The 25,074-nt window shown below is 57.4% G+C and overlaps 5 protein-coding genes and 2 non-coding genes across 27 annotated transcripts in view; all 7 read left to right on the plus strand.

The window, feature by feature from the left end:
• Positions 1-17,350, plus strand: part of UBAP2L (ubiquitin associated protein 2 like) — a 31,853-nt gene extending 14,503 nt beyond the window's left edge. For 7 of the 21 annotated variants that reach the window (XM_026080826.1, XM_026080809.1, XM_026080820.1 and 4 more), the window contains 19 exons: positions 1,353-1,438; positions 1,922-2,093; positions 2,975-3,176; positions 4,548-4,825; positions 5,261-5,433; positions 6,342-6,531; positions 7,217-7,271; positions 7,754-7,928; positions 8,573-8,645; positions 9,334-9,529; positions 9,629-9,717; positions 10,476-10,529; positions 11,193-11,274; positions 12,891-13,108; positions 13,200-13,305; positions 14,598-14,665; positions 15,022-15,219; positions 15,672-15,734; positions 16,416-16,854. In XM_026080826.1, coding sequence (XP_025936611.1) covers positions 1,353-1,438; positions 1,922-2,093; positions 2,975-3,176; positions 4,548-4,825; positions 5,261-5,433; positions 6,342-6,531; positions 7,217-7,271; positions 7,754-7,928; positions 8,573-8,645; positions 9,334-9,529; positions 9,629-9,717; positions 10,476-10,529; positions 11,193-11,274; positions 12,891-13,108; positions 13,200-13,305; positions 14,598-14,665; positions 15,022-15,219; positions 15,672-15,734; positions 16,416-16,511 — 2,574 coding nt within the window. In that variant the 3' untranslated portion in view covers positions 16,512-16,854. Of the gene's footprint in view, positions 1-1,352; positions 1,439-1,921; positions 2,094-2,974; positions 3,177-4,547; positions 4,826-5,260; positions 5,434-6,341; positions 6,532-7,216; positions 7,272-7,753; positions 7,929-8,572; positions 8,646-9,333; positions 9,530-9,628; positions 9,718-10,475; positions 10,530-11,192; positions 11,275-12,890; positions 13,109-13,199; positions 13,306-14,597; positions 14,666-15,021; positions 15,220-15,671; positions 15,735-16,415 lie in introns of all 21 variants that reach the window. The other 14 variants (XM_026080819.1, XM_026080825.1, XM_026080827.1 and 11 more) reach the window with 9 other exon arrangements.
• LOC112973277 lies at positions 5,694-5,830 on the plus strand. The gene has a single exon (XR_003255925.1). It is a non-coding gene; the product is annotated as a small nucleolar RNA SNORA58 (small nucleolar RNA).
• On the plus strand, positions 10,959-11,093 carry LOC112973276. Its single transcript, XR_003255924.1, has one exon. It is a non-coding gene; the product is annotated as a small nucleolar RNA SNORA58 (small nucleolar RNA).
• Positions 17,351-17,382: 32 nt separating the features above from the next.
• On the plus strand, positions 17,383-18,851 carry LOC112973253 (basic salivary proline-rich protein 2-like). The gene is made up of 3 exons (XM_026080909.1): positions 17,383-17,924; positions 18,007-18,633; positions 18,776-18,851. Exons 1-3 carry the CDS (start codon positions 17,692-17,694, stop codon positions 18,849-18,851), a joined length of 936 nt encoding a protein of 311 aa, XP_025936694.1. The 5' UTR covers positions 17,383-17,691.
• A 400-nt stretch (positions 18,852-19,251) lies between these two features.
• On the plus strand, positions 19,252-21,606 carry HAX1 (HCLS1 associated protein X-1). Its single transcript, XM_026080833.1, has 8 exons — positions 19,252-19,354; positions 19,803-20,002; positions 20,135-20,280; positions 20,403-20,448; positions 20,600-20,715; positions 20,867-21,017; positions 21,099-21,249; positions 21,457-21,606. Exons 1-7 carry the CDS (start codon positions 19,302-19,304, stop codon positions 21,215-21,217), a joined length of 831 nt encoding a protein of 276 aa, XP_025936618.1. The 5' UTR covers positions 19,252-19,301; the 3' UTR covers positions 21,218-21,249; positions 21,457-21,606.
• Positions 21,607-22,108: 502 nt separating this feature from the next.
• On the plus strand, positions 22,109-24,769 carry AQP10 (aquaporin 10). The gene is made up of 6 exons (XM_026080832.1): positions 22,109-22,346; positions 23,143-23,269; positions 23,482-23,619; positions 24,015-24,133; positions 24,202-24,419; positions 24,498-24,769. The coding sequence occupies exons 1-6, from the start codon at positions 22,242-22,244 to the stop codon at positions 24,679-24,681; spliced, it is 891 nt and encodes a 296-aa protein (XP_025936617.1). The 5' UTR covers positions 22,109-22,241; the 3' UTR covers positions 24,682-24,769.
• A 179-nt stretch (positions 24,770-24,948) lies between these two features.
• Positions 24,949-25,074, plus strand: part of ATP8B2 (ATPase phospholipid transporting 8B2) — an 11,324-nt gene continuing 11,198 nt past the window's right edge. The window contains exon 1 of the mRNA XM_026080910.1: positions 24,949-25,005. Within this exon, the coding sequence (XP_025936695.1) occupies positions 24,949-25,005 (57 nt within the window). The remainder of the gene's footprint in view (positions 25,006-25,074) is intronic.

The raw sequence follows: 25,074 nt of genomic DNA on the forward strand, positions 1-25,074 counted from the left end.
TAAAATGCACGGACAGTAGAACTTGTCATGGGAACCTAAGATGGGAAGGGACTTCCAGAGACATTGAGTCTGGTCCTCTCATTTTCTGCAGCTGCATTATTGAATTCTTTTATGAACTCACCTGGCTCCACATAAGGTTTCCTGCTCCACTCCTCCAGCTGAGTGGCGTTTTGTAAAAGTTTGCCTTTGATCCGCAGTGCGCGTAGTGGAGGAGGCAGCAGTGGCTTGGTGCACGTCACGGGCCTCTGTTGCCAAACATTGGGATCGAACAGAAGCTCTATGCTTTACCTTCTGACTTATTCTTTGGCTTGCCTCACTGCTTTCTATTCTCTACCTGTAATCTTTCAGGGGAGAATGGGGCACTGTTATCGCCTGCTCTAGTGCTGGTATGTCTGTTTCTTCTGAACTGGGCCTCAGTCCCACCATTTAAATCAAGGGAGAATTTCTGTTCTTGCAGTTAGGAGCAGGATTGGGTTTTTCTACTATTATTATTAGGTTTGCATGCTCGTTTTGGCTAGGCCTACGGAACTGGCACAAAGGGAAAGCTTTTGCTCTCCAGGCACTATCTGAAGGAAGTGATCCCGCTGTGTTTGGAGACACAAGCGGCTTCTGTGTCTACCCAAGTCAGGTCTGCTTGAAGAAAGTCTTGATAGCCCTTCTTGCCTTCGGTGTATGTAGTATGCTCTGAGAGGTTCCTCAAGGCTGTGGGGGTTTTCTGTTGTTGTTGGTTTTGTTTTTATTCTTGCAATATAGTTGCTTGGCAGCTGCTTAGTCTGGAATGAAAGCTGTTCATGTTCAGATATGTTCTTGGTTAAATCACAGGTGGTTGTTAAATCTTCATTTCGTTCCTTTTGAGAAGCATTATTTTCCCCTCCACAATTTTGAGTAGATCTGTTGGTTTCCGGTCAAATCACCTAGGTGATACCAGGATTGTTGGAAACTCAAATATCAGTCTGAAGCTTTTTTCTTTGACTTCTCCAGCAACATTTTCACCTACCTATGGGGTGGGTTTTGCAGATCAGTGCTGCGTACCCTGAATTTGGAGCATCTGATCTGGAGTATCTGTAAGGCCCCAGCAGCCCTGGTGGCTTTGTGAACCACTAGAAATTAGTGGAAAACGTGTTTTTTGAAAAAGACTGGCAGATGATTTGTGCACTTGGCAGAGAAGAAACAAATGAAATAAAAGCTGATTCTTGTGGGAGCCAAACTGATTCTGTGGGAGTAGTTAAACCTGAACACTTTGTTTCTTGAATCTTTCTGTGACTGTTTGTCTCAAACACCTGTGTGCTTTAGTTGGCGTCCCAACACACTCTTCTTACTTTTGGATTCTTTTTCCTTCTTTTGTCTTCCAGCTTTCTGAGACTAAGATCTTCACTGCCTCCAATGTGTCTTCAGTGCCTCTGCCTGCAGAGAATGTGACAATCACAGCTGGACAAAGGTGATAGCCCACAGTGATACTGTTTATCTAGCAAAAGTGACATAGAAGTCCCAGAGTAGTTCCCCATCCCATACTAACCCTTGTCAATTAGGTAAAATGCAGCAGTTGTGAATAAGCCAATAAGGATTTAAATAGAAATGCTGAATTAGGAGTTCCTGGGTCCCAATCCTGGATTTGAGTTTTATTCTAGGCTCTGCCACTGGTTCTTCAGATTTCTTTGTGAAGCAGGTTTGGGGCATGTTTCTGTGTTTAAAGTATGCTTTCTATGAATGTAAATGGAAGACCCTGTAGGGTCTTGCTTGGTCTCTGTTCTTCTGAGGTTGCTAGTGGCAGTTGTGAAATAGTGTTCCACAGATTCATCGGGGTATGTAAGGCAGAAAGTATAAATTGGGAGGCTGGAGGTAGAATACCGCTGTGGTGAAAGTGGGGAATGTGTCAGCTCCTCTGTTAACCTCAGTGGATTCATCCTCTTTGTTTATCCAGAATTGATCTTGCAGTACTGCTGGGAAAGACGCCCTCTTCTATGGAGAGTGAGTCAACAAATCTGGAGTCTTCCCAGGCTCCTTCCCTGGCCCAGCCGCTGGTGTTCAGCAATTCCAAGCAGAGTGCTATATCCCAGCCTGCCTCTGGTAACACCTTCTCTCACCACAGCATGGTAAGGAAAACACTGTTCTCTGCCAACGTGATGTTTTTTTAAGTGTTGGTTTCTGTTACGTTCTTGATCTGCACTTGGACAATATACAAAATGTGGTTCTGACACCTGTTCTACTTCTTGTGGCATAGTCCTCCACTTGAATGATTTGTGAGTCTGGAACTCATTATTTAATTAGAAATAATTGGAATAATTCCTCCCCTGTTGTCCTTGTCAGACTTGTAACATGTGCTTCTTTCCTGCTTGGAGAAAAACAAAAGCTTTTGCAGTCCAGAAGCTTGCAAATCCTGTAGTTTCTGAGAAGTGGAACTGGTTAGGAGTTTGGTATGAGATAAAATGCTAGCAGCTCTGTACTGAAGGATGAAGAAAGGAGGTATTGAATCTGCATCAGAGATGTGCACAGAACTGGACAGATGCTTCTTTGTATAACTTCAGCAAAAGAAATAAAAATTGTGCGCTTAATGGTGACATAGTTCAGGAAGGGTTTTCAAAACCATCTCAATTACTGAAAAGCCGAGTTCTACTGATGTTTGTCTTTTTTAGCGACATGGATGTGTGTGAATAATTTAGTACCTCTTTAAAGATCCTGTGTGTTAACTTTCTTGGTGAGCTCCTATGGCACTGTACAATATGTGGATTAGGCAACAAATAAGCTTACCTGTGCTCACACCTGATAAAGGTTGAGAGAGAAGTATGAAGTTTCTTTGCTAGTGGTGTCTGTGTGCATGTGCACATGGAGCTCAAGACTTAAACTGAGGCATGCAGTGAGAAGAAGCACGTTACAGTACATTTCAGCTTATGTTAAAAGAGATGTATCTGTCCTTGGAACTAAGTTCCAAGCCAAGGGAGACACTGACTTTGTTCTTTCATTGCTGAAATTGCAGGTGAGCATGCTGGGGAAAGGATTTGGAGATGTTGGGGAGGCCAAAGGCAGCAGTACCACAGGTTCTCAGTTCCTGGAGCAGTTCAAGACAGCCCAGGCTCTGGCTCAGCTGGCTGCTCAGCACACCCAGCCTGGTGGGAGCACCACTGCCTCCTCTTGGGACATGGGATCCACTACGCAGACCTCGTCTCTTGTGCAGTATGGTAAGGAAAAGCAGTATGGCTTCCCAACTGGGAAAGCATTCTCCCAGATCTGCAGAAACATGCTGCAGTCAACAGTGTGAGGGATTCAAATGGAGGGCCAGATCTTAAAGCCGTTTGACTAAATGCTCCTCAAGTTCACAACCAAACTAACTTTGCTAGAGAAACTAAAAGAATTGYAGGTATGAGTTTGTGGGAAACATTTCCTGACTAGAGTAGAGCGTAATACTGTATCAGAATCTGTCCTTGTTCTTTTTATACTTAGAACAGTCAAATTCAGTCTGTCTCTTAGTCATTCCAGCCAACTTCTGGGCCAGGGATCTGGTGTTCCCAAGTCCCGCACAGCGTGCAGAGCTACTTTTTGGCGGAAAGCTATGTAACAGGGAAGAGATCTGAAAATGGGTGCCTCCAGAGAATAGTTCCTGAATTCAGACACTTATGAGTCTCATCTCACTGCTGACCTGATGTCTCTTGCAAAGGAATGTGATTCTGGTGACTGTTAAATGCCAAGAGGTAACTCTGCCTCTGAACTAGCATGAGGGAATAAGCAGCGATTATTGAGAGGCTTCTGCTTTTCACATGAAGTGCTGAGCCCTAGTGTGGTCGAGTACTGATGCCATTTCTTTCAGCTTGTGCATTTTATTTCTTGCTATAGGGAGATGGCTCTGGTTCAAATCTAAGCTGAAGAAAAATTGAGCCCTGTCCTAGTAACAGTCAGTGTTGGCAGCTCCTGATCTTTTCAGACAAGGAGCCACAGAGGAGAGCTGGAGAGCATAGGAGTTGTTTTTAGTAAGCTGTGGTATTGAGTAGGCTTCGGTGAAGGAAGAGGGTGGTGTGGGGTGTTGAGTGGGCAGCCYTGAGTGGTGGTGTAGCTCCCAGGATACCCACTACTTACAAGGAAAAGATCAGGCAATGAAATGCAGCAGTGCTGGTACAGAAAGGGAAGGAAGCGGTGTCAGGCCTTGCAGGAGTCAGGCATGCGGTGCCTCCACACAAGAGACTTTGAAGTCCAGTCTTCATAGGAGGATAAAGGGCTTCTGCTGTCCAAGCTCACTCTGTCCTGTAGAGATGGTAGAAAGAGCTGACAGGAGAAGGGATTAAAAGGCTCACGTTGGCAGTTAGAGCACAAGGTTGGGAGTGGGGATGCTGGAGTTCTCTACTCTGCAGAACCGTCAGTTTGCTTCGGCAGGACACTAAAGTGCTAAATGATGCATGCGGTTTGGGAATTCTGTTTCACAAGATCTGATTTTTAACAGGCACCAGGAGAAGGCATAGTGTGACTCACTTTATTTTTCTTGATATTGAGAAATTTTAGAACTTGCTTAAATTTTAAGGGGAAAAAAATCCTGATAATTCAACTCTCTCCTCTGGTAGATCTCAAGAACCCAACAGACTCTTCTGTGCATAGTCCCTTCACCAAGCGTCAGGCCTTCACATCAACTTCCACCATGATAGAAGTGTTTATGCAGGAGAAACAGCCTGTGGTGACTGCCTCCACGACAGTGCCGGCACCCCCTTCTTCGCCGCTGCCCAGCAAAACCAATCCTGTTCCCCAGATGTCCCCAGGGTCCTCAGACAACCAGTCGTCCAGTCCCCAGCCAGCACAGCAGAAGCTGAAGCAGCAAAAGAAAAAAGCGTCATTAACATCAAAGGTGCAGATTGGGGAAGGAGGCATTGCATTGTGTGTTAGAGCTGCAGCAAACTCCCTTCGAGCTGGTGAGGGAGAGGCTGGGCTTGGCTTTTCTGATGTTAGCATCGTTTTTTGTGGGGGTGATAGAGAAAAGCTTGTGTTCCTGGGTTGAACAGAGGCAAGCAGAATAGTTCAGAAGATGCAAGCCTGTAACTACCATCATGTGGGAAATGAGGATGGATGCTAAAGTTATTTTTGAGAAGCTCAGGCTGTTTGAGGACTTTCTGTGCTCCTCTGCAGTGGAGTGAGATGCATGTTCCAGCCTGACATCAAAGAGCCTACCTGTTTCTGTGCTAAATTCTCTGCCTGATTTGGTCTGCCCTTGTCTGAGGTGGATTTTTTTCTTCTGTGCTCATCCTGAGGAGAGACTGACCTTTTGCGTTTTCCTCCCTTGCAGATTCCTGCACTTGCAGTGGAAATGCCTGGCTCAGCAGATATCTCAGGGCTAAACCTGCAGTTYGGGGCATTACAATTTGGTTCGGAGCCTGTTCTTTCGGAGTACGAATCGACGCCCACAACAAGCGCCGCCGTTAGCCAATCTCAAAGCAGCCTGTACACCAGCACTGCGAGGTGAGGACCGGGAATGAGGAAGAGAACTGGGACACACATCTGTTGCGGACAGAAGCTGATTCCGCATGCCTTGGACCGTGAGGGAGCAGTGTAACTGAGAAGGGCTTGTTCTTCAGCCCATCTCTGCTCAGGGAAAATGTGGGGCAAGGAAGTGAGATATGAGGTAGAGAGAGATTCCCTTTTAGCAGATAAATGAGACTGCTGTGATTAATCCAAGCAATAGCTTTGGAAGGCAACTTGTTCGTCAGGCTTTAGTTATGCTGCATACTAGTAGACCCTTTTTGACTGTGCCTGTGGTCATAAAGGGGGGACAGTGTATGCAACAGCAAAGCATAAGTTGCCAGCAGACTCATTCAGGCAGATCTATGACTGATTGGCCTGTGGTACTTGTACAGAAAGCAAATGTTTCCTGGTGCAGTTAAATTGTTTTGCTGAAAATGCTGAAGGGGAATCCCCAGCGCAGCTGCTCTTCCTTCATGGTGAACAGGTTCTGGGTGCTTTGTCATGCTCTTTGCCTGGCAAACCAGAACGTGGTGAAGTAGATGTATCTAAGGTGAGGATGCCTTGCCAAAACAAAGTTTTCCTGTCTTCTGTTGGACTGCCCTCGATATCTGGCCAGTCCTTTGGGTGCTGGGAACTGAGTGGCGACAGCTTGTGTAACATCACCTAGAACATAGCATTTTGTGATGCAGGGCTGCAGATAGATGCCAGTGTTCTCCTGTATTGGGCTAGCCCTTTTCTGGGTATGTTTCTGTGCTTGGTTTGGTTGGCTGCTTTGTCTGGTGCCTTTATGCTAATGCTTGGAGCTCTTTAGTTTGAACATTTGAGATGCTGACCCTACAGTCTGGGTCAACAGCTTGCAGCAGGGCTGCTTTGGGAAAAGTGAAAACTCCTTTTTTCCTTTGTAGCGAATCTTCGTCCACAATTTCGTCCAATCAAAGCCAGGAGTCTGGTTACCAGAGCGGCACAATACAGACAGCAACGTTTACCTCCCAGAACAGCGCTCAGGGACCACTGTACGAACAGAGATCCACACAGACAAGGCGATATCCAAATTCTATCTCTTCCTCACCCCAGAAAGATCTGACCCAGGCCAAGGTAGGAAAATGGCTTTGCTCGCACTTTGTGCTGATTAAGTGTAGTGTGAGAAGCACTGTCTTGGAGGGAGTGAGGAAAATGTTTTAGCTAGTGTTTCTGTGATCCTCCAGCCTCGCCAAGTGGCTTGTGGGCTCTTGCGAGAGCCTTCCTCTGGCTGGTACCAGAGCCATTCGGTATTTACTTGCCAGGGACTGGGCCACTGGGAACTGGTGCCGGTTGTGATCCCCCTGGCCCTGGCCAGACTGTGGGGTATTGAGTTAAATGTGAACAGTGGTTAAGTTGACTGCAGGCCACGTTTCATGCAATGTGTAATTACCCTGCTGCAGAGTGACATTCAGGCCAAGGATTTAGTTTTGTCTTAGGGATTTGAGCCTTGCATACTTGACAAACGTTCAGTGCTGGGAGTAGTTACAGTAACATCGGTTTTGACTAAAACTTGGGTTCAGGATTTTGAACCAGTCTGACTACCAGCAGTAGTGAGACTTCTTGCACTCTTTTCCAGCGTATGCTAGGGGGTCAGCTGTGGCATTGGGCTAGTTGAACTTGGGACCAGTCCTGGTGCCATCTGATACTTGTTGATAGCATGCCTTTTTCATGATTTGGGAGGGAGTGTGGAACAGATTTGACAAGTGTGCCTCTGAAAATGAGCAGCTGCAATGCCCAATCTTTTTTTTTCCTTCCTTAGAATGGTTTCAGTTCCGTACAACCCACGCCATTACAAAACACACAGGCCGTTGAAGGTAAGTGTCTGTGAGGGCAGTGGGTATCCCAAGTCTCTCGTACTCCTTGTACTCTTTGCTTTGGGTGAAAAGCTTCATCTCTGCTAATAGCAAGTTCTTTCCCTGCTGGTCTGATTGCTGCCGCTAACATTATTTGCTTACCTTGAAATGTTCAGCTTTCTGCTGATAGATCTGTGAGATCCATGATGATTTGCTTTAATATCATCTCCCTGATGACAATTTACTCTGATTTTTGTCTGTGAAAGGCATCTCATTCACAGATCTTGAAGCTCTTTGCAAAGCCAATGGCCCTGTGGTATTGGTGGGTGTGAACTGAGGCGTAGAGCGTAGTGGCACAGTCACAGCTGTGGAACTGGTTGGCAGCAGTGAGGGAAGCTCCAGGTCTCCCAGCTCCTCCAGCTGGGCCTTTGCTGCTCTGTGCCCCTGAGTTGTCCTCCAAGAGCTGCTAGTAGTTGCCCCTAACACAAAGACTTTGTTCACAGGTGCTACAGGCCCCGCAGTGAAATCTGATTCCCCCTCTGCTCCCAGTATCACGCCTCTAAACGATGGGGTATCTGCCTCATCCTTGCTGACAACAGCCAGCCAGCACTCATCAGCTCTGAGCAGCCTGAGCCACAGTGAGGAGCTCCCCAGTACGACCACCGCCCAACTCAGCAGGTGAGCTTGGCGGATGAATTTCTACAGAAGCAGATGCCAGGCTCTGCCTGGTTGCCTCTGCAGTCTTCCTTCCCACTCGGGGTCCATACTCTGATACAGCAGTAGGATTCAGTTTAGCTAATGCCAGGGATCCAGTAAATGTCAAAGTTTGTCTCTCTCACATAGGCTCTATGCAGCCGGGGTGGGGAGATGCTCCCAGAGGCAACTCATCCTGTCCAAAGATGCCTCCTTGAAGAGGACTAGGTCCATCTAGAGCTGCTTGGCTATTGCTACTGCCCTGACAACAAACATCTAAATATCCAGAATTATATGAGAGGACCACATATGCGGCTGGAGTGCTGGTGGCACTCAGCAAGCAGCCAGGCCCTCCTCCTTAGGGCAGCGCAGGTGCTCTGTCTGGGAAGCCTTGCCACTTCAAGTCCTGGGTTGTGAGCTGTTAGATTTGTTACGATGCACTCTTACTGATTGGGCGTCTCGGTACAGTTAGGCCTGACGGGTTTCTCGGACATGATCAGTGTCTTTTCAGGTAACAGAGCTGTGCCCCCTTTCATAGAGTGGGTGGGGAGCCAGAAGTGGTAGTGGACCTGGTGCTACCAATGCAGACTTTTGCACCTTGAATTGACTSTTTTTTCCTTCTTCCACAGTACATTACCCACTCAGCAGAACAGTCTGTCCTCATCTACATCCTCTGGGCGAACGTCAACTTCAACTCTTCTGGTGGGTCTGGGTGCGCTCTAGCACTGTGTAGCCCTGTACTCTCGCTCAGCTCAGAGAGGTCTGCTGATGTTCCTTACCTTGGACGTGCAGCTGGCAGGGGTCTGCAACATGCAATAGTGACAGGAATTGCCTGGTTGCTGGTTAGTGAGCACATTCTGTCACACTGAAGAATGCCACCTGTCCTAGTGGTGTCACAGAGGACTTTGTATGCTGGGTGCAGAGAGGAGGGAGGGTTACTTCAAAATACGGCGTGTGCACCTCTGGCTCGAGGCTTTCTGACATGCAGCCTGTTTCAGACTTAATAGCAGCTTCTTTCTAGCTTGTAGTAGCTGTTGAGAGAAAAGTGCCACAGAAAAGGCAGAGTTGCAACCAGGTATCAAATCGAACTGGTAGCTGATGGAGTGTCACCAAGCATATTCATGGCTGGAATGCCTGGAGTGTGGAGTCCAGTGCTATTGGCCTCGACAGCGGAGTGAATCTCCCCGCTGCAAACGTCTGTTTAGTCSTGCTTCTCCCAGCAGACAGGCATGTTGGGACAAAGCAGCATGAGTGGCTTGGAAGCGTTAGGGGTTGGCTGCTATCAGGACTTTGGACTTARGCCAGATGCAAAGTAGGTTTCTTTRTAGCCTGCAGCAGCCRGTCGGTTACATCTGCCTGATCTCCTAACTCTCTTCTCCTCCTTCCCTAGCACACGAGTGTGGAGAGTGAAGCAAGCCTCCATTCTTCTGCTAGCACTTTCTCCACCTCCTCCAGCACGGTATCAGCTGCTCCGCCAGTGGTGAGTGTTTCATCCAGTCTCAGCAGTGTCAGCAGCCTGGGCCTCAGCCTCAGCAGTAACTCCACAGTGACCGCCTCAACTCGCAGCTCAGTTGCAACAACATCAGGTACTTTCCTGGGTACTACTAAACAGGAGGAGGGTGTGGGGACTCAAAGAAACAGCTTCTGCTGTTTTGTTTCACTGTGCACCTTTTCCTTTCCTTCAGGAAAAGCCCCTCCCAATCTCCCTCCTGGAGTCCCACCATTGTTGCCTAATCCATACATCATGGCTCCGGGGTTACTACATGCCTATCCGGTGAGTGGGGCGACTGCCGGCTCTTTGCAGCGGTATGGCATGCCACTAGATCCTCCCAGCCCTGTCTTCAGCTAGGAGGGAGGGATGGAACATGCCAAAGAAACAAAGTTGGCACCAGGTGCAGTCGAGCAGATTTAACATGGTTGACCTTGTAATATAAATGTTTTAACAATAGCCCAGTGGCGCTGCCCTGGGTGGGAAGAGTTTGGATGTCCTGTCTGCCATAGGACAGGAGCAGGAGAAATCCATGTGCCCATGGGGATAGATGTCTGTAATGCTGCTCACCACAGAGCAGGGATTGTCYGCCCATTTTATGCGACCTTCCCAACCTTCTGGGGAGCAGTGGCCCTTGGTCGGAGTATGGCTCATGAAAGCATGGAGCTGCATCAGCAGCGTGGTGTGATAATGGCCAGTCAGAACAAGGGAGGTGACTGCCTCAAAGTCTTGGGCTGCATTGCAGTTTTTTCCTGAAGGTAAAGACGGAGCTGTCAATGTTGCAATAGTTTCTAGAGGGAAGATTATCAAGTGCCACCGCTTTAAGCAGTATGAAGCAGTGGTGCTAAGCAGTGGTGCTCACCATTCGTTTGGGTGGCTCGGAAAAAAACCCTTCACACTGTCAGTCTTGCAGTTGTGAATGCTGGCTGCCTGCGCTTGGATAATTGCGTAGCCTCTGATCACTTGCTTCTAGCTTTATCTAACGATGTGATTGGAACATTCACAGTCTGTGTTCCTAACCTCACCTCCCGCTCCTTTTCTAGCCACAGGTGTATGGATACGATGACTTGCAAATGCTCCAGACGAGATTCCCATTGGTGAGTACTGAAGATGAACACAGATACACTGCTTCCGCTAGTCCCAGCAGCTAGCCTGTGCTGCGTGCTTTGGGTGTTCAGACGTGTCAGGCTGTGAAGTCATCCTGAAGAGCTGGCAAAATGGGATGCTAAAAGGATGCACCTCTTTGGCAATAGTGATGAATTAATCAGTTGCTCCTTTGCACTTGGGAATTAATAGCACTAGTTGTTCAGACGGCAGCATTGATGGTGGAGCTAGGGAATGTATGAGCTAATGTAGGCAAAGCTGTGTTGTCTGACAGTGCTGAGAGGGGTTCTTGCAGATACTTGCCTCTGATCCTTGAAAGAGGCAGTGACTAAGCACTCTTCTGAGAATTGTTTTTTATTTAGGAGTATGATGTATGTCCCCTGTGTTGTGCTGTGCTGGGGAAAGTCCGGGCAGTTTAAGGACTGCATACCAGTAGACCTTATCTGGTTCTTCTGATAGCCAGACGAGGGGGATGGTGCATGCAACAAAAACCTGGAGTTGCTGCAAGCTGTCATCAGCCTTGATGTGACTGACTGAACTGCAATACTCCAACATATCTAGTGGCCGCATCCCAGAAAACCTTGTTTTCCAGAAGATGCATCTTGATATGTATGGACAGAGCTTATGGAGTTTCTTCTTATGTTTTTATCCTTCAGGATTACTACAGCATCCCATTCCCTACACCCACCACCCCGCTGACTGGAAGAGATGGCAGCCTGAGCAGCAATCCATACTCTGGTAGGGGAAAAGGATCAATCTGATTATGTATCGAATCAAGTGTTCTTCCTGAACACCTTGCTGCTTATTAGTTTCCTTTGCAGTTGTCCACTGGAATTATGTCTGCACCAGCTTTCTGTACTCGCTTTAGTCTGTAGCGCTTTTCTCRGAAGCTAAGTTCTTGACTTCTCTTGGATCCATCTGGTCATGTCTAGGCATGTTACCAGAAAGATGTGGACAAGTAGGAGTTGCTGCAGCAGCTGGAAAGGGAGTGAGGAAGGACTGGAAGAATGCAGGAGGCAGAAAAGTGGAACTGCCTTTCAGGTCTTGGTGAGACAGGAGTTAAGCAGTGAGCACTGCTCTGCAGGCGCTTTGAATAAGAGTGTAAAGAAATGTAAAATCAGTGTTGAATATCTGGTTAAATGAAGTTTTTAAAGCTATGCAGCAATCTCATGGTTAAAGCAAGCAGGATGTTTAGAATCTTTGTCAAAATTAAATCAAATGCCCAGTGAGTGACTTTTTTTCATTGACCTTGGTTGGTGCCTTCTAGCTGCTGATTGAGTGAAGCACTGAAACCTGTGAGCAGCAGTTGCTCTGGGCTTTCCTGCACTTCAGGACTTGTTGTGGTTTGTGGTTCGCTCCTTTTCCAGCATTGCTTCTTCCCTGCTTCAGCGGGACCTTGATAGTGCGAAAGCGCTTTTGCCCAGCATGTTGAGGTTCAAACCCCAAGCTCGGGATGATGGACTGTTGCATACATAATGTGCCAAGCTAACTTCGGTGATAATTAATGTTTGTAGCTATCCTGGACTTGCMTGTGAGTTGGAGCAGCATTGAGAAATTCACTGCCTTACTGTGTGAGCCCTGAATAGGGAGAGTGTTTGAATGAAAGAGCCAAGCAGGTGCTCATAAAGAAGAGCAAACGGAGGCTTCCCCAAGCCCCGAAGCCAAGCCCTCRCGCAGTGCCCAGACTGCTAGCTAGGAAGAGAGGAAGTGATGTTTCCGAGTATTCTCCGAGGGCTGCTGGGCCTCTGCAGCGCATTTGATTCGGTGCCATGATACAAGGAAGAGGAGGGAGGTGTGAGCAGCCCTGTAAGAAAGAGGCCATTCACGTATCTTCAGCTGGAAGATATTTGACTCTTTATCTTCAGTGAGGAGCTGTTTGCTGGTAGGACAGGGCCCCCAGGCTGCTGCCTCTGGTCTGGTTCTGGAGCGAGTTGTTTTTAGGGTTGCTGTTGATGCACTGAGATGGCTTAGGGAGAGCTCTAGCATCTGGGCTCCATTCTTGTGCAGGTGGCCAGTGGCAGGGTTTATCTCGTGCTGGATCGTGGGCTGACATCAGGCTGCACAGCACTGCAGCTTAGCTGCTGTGGCTTTCCCCTCTTCGCCAAAGTCGTCTGCTCTCGGTCCTTCGGTGGTGCAAGGGATATGCAGAACAGGGAAGCGGCTAACAGCTTAGCTTTATGTATTATCTACCTGGCACTTGCATGCAGGGATCCGAGGGGAAAGACTGCAAGYACGGCAGCCCTTAGTAGCTGGGGGAGGCATTGGTTCAGCCGCTGTTGATCGAAAGCTGTGTCACCTCTAGATTAAGATAGATGATATGTATGTTCTTCAGTCTCCCTTCTCATTTATTCCAGGTGACTTAACAAAGTTTGGTCGAGGTGATGCCTCTTCGCCCGCTCCTGCAACAACGTTGGCCCAGCCTCAGCAGAGCCAGACACAGACTCACCACACAACGCAGCAGACGTTCCTGAACCCAGCGCTGCCTCCTGGCTACAGTTACACCAGTCTGCCGTACTACACAGGGGTACCAGGGCTCCCTAGCACCTTCCAGTATGGGCCCGCCGTGTTCCCTGTGAGTGTCCYGGAGGCAGGACTGGGGATCTGGGTCGAGAGCGCAACGCAGCAAGAGCTCCTCTCACACTCTGCTCCTCTCCACCCATTAGGTTGCTCCTACCTCTTCCAAGCAGCATGGTGTGAATGTCAGCGTCAATGCATCAGCAACCCCTTTCCAGCAGCCCAGCGGCTATGGCTCTCATGGATACAGCACTGGTAAGAGGCCTGGCAGACCGTGTTTCTCATCGGCAGAGTTGCTATCGGCAGCGGCAGGGCTTGTTCAGCCTCACTGCCAGGATGAGGGGACTGTTCTGTTAGTGTCTCCAGCAGCATCCGGAATGGATTGCAAGGGAAAACGGCCTTGATGCAACTTGCATGTCACTTGATTCTCCTTGAAAAGGCCCAGGCTTGTCCTGTGTTAGCAGGTCTGATGTAGATTTGAGGAGTACAGAGTGTTTCGCACCCTCCTCTGAGAGCCACAGTTGGATGGCTGAGGTCTGGAACACTTGTGTTGTGTCAGTTTAAAACAAGAAGTTGCCACATAATTGCATCTTTTACTGCCTGTATGTAATCAATAGATAAAAAAATCATTCCATATTTGAGCCTGGGAACTTATTTGACTACTGTCTGGCTTGTTTGGCAAATGCATGTTTCTAGAAAGTGTCTTGTCTTAATTCAAAGATGCCAGAAAGTTGTGAACCTGCTGCTTCTCTTGGTATTGGGATTCGTTGGTTAATTTTTCTGCTGATTTTATAAAGGGCCTACCTTTAGATCCTGCTTCCAGCCTTTAGGTTCCTATCATGCCTTCTTTCACTGCACTGGAGCCTTTGAGGACTTTTTTCCTCTTCACAAAGATGCTTCACTCTGTAATAAGTTACCTTAATCATCTTCCTGAGAAACCAAGCACTGAGTCCTTCAAATCTCTCTCATCGCAACACTTTCCAGCCCTCAAATGACTGCGGAGGCTTTCCTCCTATACCGCCACCCTTTAGAAACTGTGGGCATCAGAAACGTGGGCTGTGTGCCAGTGTTGCTGATTGTGGCACCAGCCATGCCAGCCTACGGAGTTGAGTCACCTTTACCTGGAATTCCCTGACTTGTGGCCAAGGAGCTCTTTAGCCCTTCTTGCCACCACGTCAAGCTGGGAGCTTGTGTTATTGCCTACCTGCTACAACGCCTTGGCTCCTCTCGGAGTTGCTCCTTTCTCCATTTTTCAAAAACACGTGTTTCTCTGGGTGGCAACAGGCACATGCATTTGTTTCTGTAGGCATTCAGCAGAGTGGTGTTGTCCAGACCGAGAGAAACCTCAACACATACAGGCACATTGTGACCTGGCCTTTTCCAGACTCTGCTCTCTTGGAAGACAGCTGTCTCCAAACCTTACTTGTCTGCTGGGCCACTAGAGCTCTTTGCTACCTGTGGTGCTGGTGTTACTGGCAGTAGCTCCTGCTGAACTGGTGGCTGTTGCCTATTTCCTCATAGTTCCTTCCGTATTTCCTCCTCCCCAGGTGTATCTGTGACATCCAGTAATACAGGAGTGCCAGACATCTCGGGCTCTGTCTACTCCAAAACTCAGGTTAGTGTCTCTTGCCTGCTYTCTGGGAAGGTGCCGCTTCGCTGGGGAGCAAAACCCTGGCCCTAATGCAGTCTCCATGGGTGATGAGGCTTCTTCCCCATGGAGCAGCCGGACAGGGAGAACAGAGCRAAATGTATGGCCTCTCCCAACCTGGGGCAATTCTGAACCCGTGCAGGGTGGGGAGGGTCGTGCGCAGCAGTTGTTTCCAGTCTCTGCACCGTGCAGGCTCCCCTGCCCTGTCCATGGCTGGGGCCGTGACCTGTGGTGCTGGGAAGGGGCAGACCCTGCCTGAAAGAGGCAGAGGAGCCCGGCCCAGGTGCCCAGCCCTTACTCTACCGTTGGCGTCTCCTTGCCAGCAATCCTTCGAGAAGCAGGGATTTCACACTGGAACCCCGGCAGCCTCCTTCAACTTGCCTTCGGCGCTAGGCAGCGGCGGCCCCATCAACCCTGCGACGGCTGCGGCGTACCCTCCCACCCCCTTCATGCACATCCTGACCCCGCATCAGCAGCCCCACTCGCAGATCCTCCACCACCACCTGCAGCAGGACGGGCAGGTAAGCGACCCCCTCCCTCCCTCCCTCCCTCCCTCCCTCCCCCAGGCCCTTGCCGGGTGTCTCCTAGGGCTCTCGCTCCCCTGGCCCCCCTCTCCCTCCCTCCCTCACGCCCCACAGCGGACACGCGCAGACACGCGGTGACACGCACATGCTCACACCTGCACATACACACAGGGCCTATAAGAGCAAGAGGTGAGGAAGGGCCGGGGTGCGCTCGGCTGGGGGGTGCTCGGCACGGCCCCATTGCTGCTGGGCTGTACCAGGTACGTTCGGGTAGTGCCCCTTCACGCAGACATACCTGGTACGTCCTGACCTCCCCGTTCCTCGGAATGGCGGCTTCGCAGGCCAGCAGTAAAGGGGTTACTCGCCACCAGCCACAACCCCGCCGTAGCTTGCAGGTCTAACCGTGGATTTCTATTGTCATAGTTTGTCCCTTTATTTTACATATCCTGGTACTGCAACAGCTTCCATATTTGCAGATGATACTGTGCTGCCAACGCCAGCAGGAAGACCAGGTAATGAACCTCTCTGATAATGCATTGCACTTGCCCTGGGGTCTCCCCCGCCCCTAAGGCCCCCCAGGCTCATGTAGCCCCTTCCTTCTCTCCCCGTGGTCCTGCCAGGCGAGGAGAGAGGCCCTCAGTCAGTATGTGCACCACACACACCCGCGCGCACAGACACACACCCCCCGTGCTCACCCCCTTCCCCCTCTCCCCCTCTCCCTGCCGCGCGGCCGAGCGGCAGCCCCCGCAGAGCCGCCGGGGCCCTTGCCGCCGGCGCTGTTGGATGCGGTGCTGGCCTGGAGGAAGGCGCAGAGCGGCTCGTGTGGCGGGGGAGGCTCTGTGGCCGCTGGGGCGGCGGACGGCATCGCGTGAGGGTTGCCCGCAGGCCGTGCCGGGCGCTCGGTGCAGAAGGCAGCCCGGGCCGCGTGGCCGCAGGCCCCGGGGAGCTCGTGCTGGGCCGAGGCGGGTCGGCGGAGCGCTGAGGAGCCGCAGCCCCGAGCGCCCGGGGGTCTGCAGGCCCTGCCGGCCGGAGCCGTTCCGCGGGGATGGTGCTGCCCACGACCGAGCTCGAGCTGCCTGAGACACCGTGCCGGTGTCGCCCTGCGGCGCAGGCCGGGGCTGGGACCCTGGKACCGAGGCACCCGCTTCCCTCGCGATAACCCTCTGCTTCCCCTTCTTGCCCCCTCCCCGCAGAGCGGCTCCGGGCAGCGCAGCCAAGGCAGCTCCATCCCCCAGAAATCCCAGGCCAACAAGTCTGCCTACAACAGCTACAGCTGGGGCGCCAACTGAGGCCCGAGCGGCCCCCCGCCCACCACTCGCTTCCGGAAGAGAAATCCCACCGAACCCGACGCCGAAGGATCCCCGGGGAGGAGAGCGCCCTGCCGCAGGGCAGCGCCCGGGCCCCGCAGCCCCCGGGGCAGGGCAGGGCAGGGCGGCCCGGCAGGCGGCTCTGCGTTGTCTGTTTTCAGCCACCTTTCCTGTTGTATGTAATATAGAATTTGTATTTTTTTCTTTTTTTTTCTCTCTCTCTGCATTCAGATTCTGAACCGTTTGCCGTAGGGGCCTTTTTTGGTTTTTACTCCTTTCTCCCTTCTCCCCTGCCCCTCCCCACGCCTCCTGCTGCCCTAGAACCTCTTGGATCCAAAGGAGTGGAAGCTGCGAGTCGCCTACAGCAAACCCCCTTATTATTAGGAATAAGAACAGTAATTGATATGAACAGCATTGTAAGATGAATTAGTTGAAGTGTTTTTTTGTACCGTGTTCTAAATTTAATGGATAAATGTGTCTTGTATATAAAAACAAAAACCCCACGCCGTCCTGTAGTTCTCTCATTTCCTCACCCACACTCCGCTGCTCTCTGCAACCAGCCCCGAGGAGCCATGGAGGGCACCCCGTTATTTTCTGTTCTCCATCTGCCCCCCTCCCTGTGGGCCCCGAGTGCAGGTCCTGCCCCCGCCCCCTTGCACGCTGTAAGTATCTTCTGCTTTTGGTTTATTTTTTGGTCTTTTTTTCTATGCAGTCCAGATCTTGTATTTTTCAGTTCAAACTGGTCACTTCAAATGAAGCCCCGTGTGGGTTATTTACTAAAGAGAATAAAGATCACAAAGTGATGTGTGTATTTTTTAATACCTACCTTCTGAGCCTTGTTTAGTATTTTTGGCACAGGGTGCGGGGAGCCCTGGGCAGCGGGAGGTTGGTTCCCTGGAGGCCAGCAGCGCCTCCAGCTTTTTTTTTTTTTCCTTGCAGGTTTTATTTTTCCCCCCTGCAGCCCTGGCTACCGGCCTGGCCCTGCAGCAGCCGCAGCCCCGGGGCTGCATCGCTGCTGGTTTTTGCTGTCCCTTCCCCGGGCAGGAGTCCCGGGCTTGGCACTGCCTCCGTATCCCCATGTTGGAGGCAGCTCCTTGGTGGGGGCTGCATCCCCCTGGCAGCTGCTGTGCCGGAGCCGTTGGCACCTTGCGCGGAGGCAGGGATGCACCGGAGGGGGGGTCCTCATGCAGCCGGGCCCCCCTGTCCCCGTCCCCCTGGCCACGGGGCGGGTGAGGGGAAGCCGCGGCGCAGCAGGAAGCCGTGTGGGTGCGGGGCTGGCGGCGTGCAGAGCTGTGGGGCAGAGCTGCCTTCCGCTCCCACTCGCCGCCCTCAAAAAAAGCGCGGGAGCCGCTGTGGAAGGGCGGCTGTGGGGCTCGAGCGGGGCGGCGCTGGCAGGTAAGGGGGCTGGGGGGCTGCAGGGGGGGCAGGCACCAACTCCCCACATGCCCTGAGCCCCCCCTGTGCTCTGGCCCCGCAGGAGGGAGATGCTTGGCCCTGCCGGAGCATCCCGGGATGGACGGATCCAGTCCAGGAACCTAGAGGGACGAGCTGGGGACCCGGCTCCTGCAAGGATGGAGCCGAGCGCAGGCGGCCCTGGGGGGATCCCGCCGCGGCCCTTCTCCGTGCGCCCCCTGCGCGAGCGGCTGCCCCAGCCACACGCCGCCGTCCCCCGCATCGACCTGCGCGAGCGCATCCGGTTCTTCGAGGCCGGTCCCTCGGCYGGCCCGCCGCTCCCGGCTCCCTCGGGAAAGGCCGAGAAGACGCAGCCCCGAGGTGGGACCTGGCCGGCGGCCAGGGACAGGCCTGCACCCTCGAGGCTGCCGGCCCAGGTGGACGCGGCTCCGACGCAGCCTCCTCTCCRGCCGGTCCCCGCCGTGCCGCGCTGCTCTGTGCGGGAGCAGGTCCGAGCCCTGGAGCTGCGCTTCGCCCCAAATCCAGCCCCGGGGACCCCGTTGGGACCTGGCTCACGGCAGCGCTGCGGGAGGGAGCCGCAGCCACAGCCGCAGCCGGTCGCAACCACCCAGCCGCGCCCGGATCCGCGAGGCCGCGGGCAGCCGCTGCCCCGGCGGGAGCCGGACAGACGCGTGCGGGGCCGGAGGGCGATGTGGGCTGGAGCCCGCTGGCTCCCGGGGGCGGCGGGGGCAGCACGGGGGGCTCCGGGGCGGCTCCCGGCTCCGGGCTCGCAGCCAGGCAGGGCAGAGGCCCCCCGGCTCCCCACGAACCGCCCTGCCCCGGTGTCCGTGCAGAGCATCGCCCTGGGATGGACCCAGAGCCCCGGGGAAAGACTGGAGCCCCGGGGATGGGACAGAGCCCCGGGAATGACTGGAGCCCCGGGGGAAGACCGGAGCCCCGGGGACGGACCAGAGCCCCGGGGATGAGGCCTGAGCCCCGGGGATGGACTGGAGCCCCGGGGACGGGCCGGAGCCCCGGGAATGACTCTGAGCCCCGGGGACGGACTGGAGCCCCGGGATGGGCCCGGAGCCCCGGGGAAAGACCGGAGCCCCGGGGATGGGCCGAGGCCTGAGCCCCGGGGACGGGCCGGAGCCCCGGGAATGACTCTGAGCCCGGGGACGGGACGGAGCCCCGGGACGGGCCCACGCTGGCCCCGAGCCCGGCCCCGCGGGGCTCCGTGATTCCGCTCCTCGCTAAGGGCCGCGCTGGTGCCGCCCGGGCCCCGGCGCCTTGCGACGCTCGGCGGCGCTTTGCGGCGGCCGCGGCCCGCCCTACGGCAGCCGGGAGGCGGCGGCGGCGGCGCTTTGCGGCAGCAGCGGGATGAGCTTTTACGACGTGTTCCGCGGCTTCTTCGGCTTCCCGGGGGCGCGCAGGTACCGGCCGCCGCTCCGCGCCGCCGCTCGGCCCCGGGGGCCGCCGCGTCCCTCCCCTGCCGCGCGCTCGCGGCGGCCTCGGCCTTCCCGGTGCCCTCGGGCTGGGCCTTCCCGGTGCCCTCGGGCCGGGCCTTCCCGGTGCCCTCGGGCCTTCCCGGTGCCTCCGGGCCTTCCCGGTGCCCTCGGGCCTTCCCGGTGCCTCCGGGCCTTCCCGGTGCCCTCGGGCCTTCCCGGTGCCTCCGGGCCTTTCCGGTGCCCTCGGGCTGGGCCTTCCCGGTGCCCCTGGGCCTTCTCGGTGCCCCCTCGTCCTCGGCAACCCCCGGGCCTGTCCCCGGGACCCTGATCCCGGCACTCACAGGGCCCTGACCTCCCCCCCCCCCCCCCGGTACCCCTGCCCCGGTGCCCCCCCGGCCCGGTGGCCCGTGGGGCTCAGCGCTGCGCCCCGCAGGCCCCGGGACCCGCTCTTCGGCGACGCGGCGTGGGACGAGGAGGACGAGGAGGACGATGGTGATGGTGACGGCGACGGCTGGGCCCCGCCGCGGCCCCCCGAGCACTTCGGCTTCGGCGGCTTCGAGGAGCTGCTGCGCGACGTGGGCGAGCTGCTGGGCGCCTTCGGGGGCGCCGGGGCCGGGCCCCCCCAGCCCTTTGGTGGGGACAGGCATGGGGCCGCCCCGGCCGGGGCCCCGCGGGGCTCCGGGGCTCTGGGGGGGGCGGATAACGGAGCCCCGGGGCTGGCAGCGCCGTGGGGTGCCCGGCCCTGACCCCCCGCTGCCCCCCCAGGGCTCCCCCTGCCCAGCCCCGGTGAGGACGGCGTGGGGCGGCCGCTGCGGGACTCCATGCTGAAGCACCCGGATGGTCCGGCGCCCCCGGAAGGCCCCGGCGCTGCCCGCGAGCCGGCCCGGCGGCCCTGGAGACCCTTCCTGGGGGTGGGTGAGGGCTGCGCTGCCCCATGCTGCTGCCACGGCCCTTCCCCTCGTGGGCGACGGAGCCCGCGGGTGCCCCGCCGCRCTCTGCCTCCTCCTCACTGGTGTCCGGCTTTGCCTTGCAGCGGGAAGACCCTCAGCCGGCTCCTCCTGGCCTCAAGGAAGATCAAGGTCGGTGGCCGCTCAGCGGGGGAGCGGGGCCGCGTAGCGCCGCTCTGGCCGCGGGCGCCAGTGTCTCCTCCGCCTCCCCCGCGGCAGCGGTTTGTCCCGGCTGGGATCGTCCGCTGCGCCCCGCTCTCACGGGCTCGCGTCTTCCGTGCAGATCTGGACTCCCAGGTCTCCTCTGCGGGGCTGGGGACCATCCTGCAACCAGACGAGCCGAAGCCCCGCTCTTATTTCCAGAGCGTCTCCATCACCAAAGTGACCCTCCCTGACGGGGTGAGCATCCTCTGCGCTGCCGCGGGCGAAGGACGGGCCGCGGGCGACGCGGCCCGCTGTCCCCAGCGCCTTCCCGCGTGGCGCCAGGGGCCCCGGCAGCGTCCCCGGGACGCGGGCTCGTCGTGCGACGCGGCTGGTGCTCTGTGCGCAGGCGGTGGAGGAGCGCCGGACCGTGCAGGACAGCCAGGGCCGCCGGGAGACGACGGTGACGCGCCGCAGGGGCGACCAGGCCTTCATCGCCACCACCAAGGAGGACGGGGAGAGCAGAGACTACCGGGAGGAGGTGGTCAACATGGACGACCGTGAGTGCGGGGCGGGGGGCGGATGGGGCGCGGGCGGCGGGCCGGGCCCCTCCGAACCAGCCCTCCCCTCGCTGCCCGCAGGGGAGCTGGCGCGGTTCGCCGACGCCTGGCAGCAGCACGACGAGCTCCGCGCTCCCGGCACCAGCGACTCCTCGTCCGCGCTGGGCCGCCTCTTCCGACGCTGGTTCTCCGGCTGGTAGCTGYGTCCCGCCGAGTGGTGCCAGGAGCATCCGTACGTGCAGGATGGCCGTGGCCCCTCTCCGCCCCACGGAGCTGCTCCATCGGGGGGGAGCCCGGGGCTTCCCAGGGGCTGCGGGGATGGGCCTGGGGGGCGGCCCGGGCTGCGTCCCCCAAAGCTTGGGGGCCGGGGCTGCCCCGCTCCGCGCCCCCGGGAGGGTGGCGGGATGTGGCCCCTCCTCACAGCCCGTTTTCATTGCAGGCGCGTCGGAGCCTGCTGGGACCCGGCGCCCAGGCGGGGGCTGCTTTCCGGGGTGCCGCTGAGCCACTGCCCCTCCCCCCCCCCCCGTGGGGCCGAGTGTGTGTGTGTGTGTGTGTGTGTGTGCCGAAAAATAAAGTCTATTTATGCTAACGGCTGCCTGCGAGGCTCCTTCGGGCGCCGCCGGGGAGCCGCGCTCCCCTCGCCGAGATGGATTTCGGGGCGCGGACGGCTGCCGGGCTCGTCCGCCCTGGCCTCGCGCCGGCCCAGCTTCCCTCTTCTGTTTCATTAGCTCCCGCAGCCCCGTGCTAACGCCTCCCCTGGGCCGCTCTCGAGGGCCCCRTCCGGGAGCCTTTCCAAGGCCGTTTCATTAGCGCTGCCTGTGCCGGCCGCAGGGATGYGATGCGGCAGGGAAGGGCGGGGGCTTGCCGGAGGGGAAACTCCTGCGCTGAGCGGCAGCGTGGGGCTGCGCCCGCTGCCTTGAGCAAGGGCCCGGCCCTCCCCTAGTCGCCTTCCCTGCCGCTCGGGACCCGGAGYGCGCCACGTGCCCGGCTCCGGTCCTGCCCCCGTAGCCCCCTGCCGTGGGGTGGCAGCYGGGGTCCGGCTGCCCCGAGGCGCCGCGGCTCCGGGTGGGACTCTGGTCCCTGGCCCGGCGAGGTGCCTCCCCGCGGCGGCGCGGCCCTGATTGGTTTAAAGTCTGCGCGTTATCACCCACCCCAGCCCGGGGCTCATAAAAACACCACCGCGCCGGGAAGGAGCCTCCGCTGCCTCCGCGCCCGGCCGGCCCCATGGTCTCCGCTCCCTTCTTGAAGAGGGCCCGGGCCCTGCTCCGCATCCGCAACCAGCTGGCGCGGGAATGCCTGGCCGAGCTGCTGGCCGTCTTCGTGCTCATCGTGAGTGGGGCGCGTGGGGGTGAAGGGCGGCGGCAGCGGGCAGGGACCGAAGGCTTCGGGGACCCCGCTGGTTCCCAGCAGCCCCAGGCTGCCGGCGTTGCCCCGTCCCTCGTCCGTCCCTGGGGGGCGGGAGGGGGGTTGCCCTGCTCCGGTGGACGCCCCGGCCTGGCGCGGGCTGCACTGTGCTCACCTGAGCTCCCCCTTGGACCCTGTTCCTGCGGCACGATACAGCCTTAGCCGCGGCGCGATAAGGACGCGGGTGCTGCYGCGCGGCGCCGAGGGAGTGGAGCCGGGAAGACGCGTGCCTTGACACCCCCTGCCGCGATCCTCCCCAAATCAGGCAAAGGTCGGGGCTCGTGAGCCGTGTTTGGAGCACGGCGGGCCGGATCCCACGCGCGTGGACGTTGGCACCTGCCAGCAGCACATCTTCCCCCAGCTTCCCGGCTGGGAAGTTATTAAGTATACTTAATAACTGATAAAATTTTCACYTTGTCATCAAAAACTGGGAGCAAGACCAGCCGCTCCGCACGTTGCCCAGCGAACACATCTGCACGTGTCCCCCATCCTGAGCGGAGAGCGAGAGCCCAGGGCACCTGGGAGCCCTGTGCTCAACCGGACCCAAGCGGTACCATAGAGACTGCGCAGGAAGAGGCACCAGAGTGGCCAAGCCTTTGCCGTGACTTGTTCCCCCTCCCGGGCAGCCGGCATCGCGCGGGGGCGAGGCGAGGGGGCGGCGGGCGCCGTGGGGGGCCGGGGCGGGCGAGCGCCCGCTCAGAGCCGTCCCCCTCTCGTGCAGCTCATCACCCTGGGCGGGTCGGCGCAGACGGTCACCAGCTCGGGCACCAAGGGCGACCTCCTCACCTCCTACCTGGCCGGGGCCCTGGCCGTTATGGTGGCGATTTACATGGCCGGCGGCGTCTCAGGTGAGGCTGGCACCATCCCCGGCCCCCCGCCGCCCCAGGGCTCTGCTCTGCCCTCGCTCCCGCCGTCCCCTGCCTGTTCCTGGCCACCAAGCGGCATCAACCCCGGCCTTCGCCAGCTCYGCGCCCTGCGGACCCTTCGGCCCGGCTCCGGCTGCGCGCGCCGGCCTTGCTGCCCATCTCCCCCCCAGCCCTTCCTGGCGGCTCTCTTGCAGGGGCCCACCTGAACCCGGCTTTTTCCCTCGCCCTGTGCACGCTGGCGCAGTTCCCCTGGTGGAAATTTCCMATCTTCCTCACTGTGCAGACCCTGGGAGCTTTCCTCTCCGCGGGCGCCGTCTACGCCCTCTACTATGGTAGGCAGGAGCCCCCGCGCCCCCCGCAGCCCCAGCACCCATTTGGGATGCACCCCGCTCCCTCGGGTGCCATGGGGCGAGGTGGCACGTGCTGTGGGACAGCTGTGGGTGCACACGTGGCAAATACAGTGGGGAGGATGCTCGGCATGGGGGTCGGTGCCGGGACAGTGTGCCGCGGGTGCTCCCTGCACCCAGGGTGCACCCCAATCCCTGCACCCATGGGACCCCCTGGGCATGCACCCTGCTCCCTGCACCCATGGGACCCCCAGGGATGCACCCTGCTCCCTGCACCCATGGGACCCCCAGGGATGCACCCTGCTCCCTGCACCCTTGGGACCCTGCGGGCCGTGGCAGGGTGGCCCAGGCTTTCCCCCGGCTCTGCCTTGCCTCCGCAGACGCCATCCAGCACTACAGCAACGGCACCCTGGCCGTCTCCGGCCCCAGGGAAACCGCCTCCATCTTCGCCACCTACCCGGCCGACTACCTCTCGCTCCGCAACGGCTTCCTCGACCAGGTGGGTGGCGGGGGCGGGCGGCTGCGGCGCGGGGCCGGCGGGCGCTGAGCTGCCGCCCGGCCCCGCAGGTGATGGGCACCGGGCTGCTGGTGGCCGGCGTCCTGGCCATCGGGGACCCCCGCAACAACGGCATCCCCAGGGGCCTGGAGCCGGTGGCCRTGGCCCTGCTGGTCTTCTCCATCGAGCTCTCCATGGGCTCCAACTGCGGCTGCCCCATCAACCCGGCGCGGGATTTCGGGCCCCGGCTCTTCACCTACGTGGCGGGCTGGGGCTCCGAGGTGTTCAGGTGGGTACGGGGGTGGGCGGCAGGCAGGCGGGCGCCACCGCGGCCCCGGCCCCACCGTGCCCCGGGCTCTGTCGCCAGCAGGGGCAACGGCTGGTGGTGGGTGCCCGTGGTGGCCCCGCTGCTGGGCGCCGTGGCCGGCTCGGCCCTTTACCAGCTCTTCGTGGCCTTTCACCACCCGGCGGAGGAGAGCGTGGCCCCGGCCTGCGACGGCCCCGGCGTCGAGAAGAACATCATGATCCCCATCGCCACCAGGACGCCCTAAGGGGACAAGTGACTTCTGCGCTGCGGCCCTGGGGACGTGGGCGGTGTGGTCCCCCTGGGCACCGGGCTTCTGCGGCGCCAATAAAGGAGCCCCGAGGAGGCAGGAGGTGTCACCCGTGTCCGTGTCCGTGGACCTCGGTGTCCGTGTGTGCTGCGGGGACGGTGCCCAGTGAGCGGAGTCGGCCGCGGGGGGTTTCAGTGGGCTCCCTCCAGCTGCGCCCGGGGCCTGCACCCCGGCCCCCCCGGCCACGTGCTTCCCCCTGCACCCATGGGACCCCTTGGGATGCTCCCTGCACCCCGGGGATGCACCCTGCTCCCTGCACCCGTGAGATCCCTTGCGGATGCTCCCTCCTCTCTGCACCCATGGGATCCCCGGGAATGGTCCCAGCACCCC

Source organism: Apteryx rowi, unplaced genomic scaffold (assembly GCF_003343035.1).
Source record: "Apteryx rowi isolate R43461 unplaced genomic scaffold, aptRow1 scaffold_530, whole genome shotgun sequence".
NCBI lineage: Eukaryota > Metazoa > Chordata > Aves > Apterygiformes > Apterygidae > Apteryx > Apteryx rowi.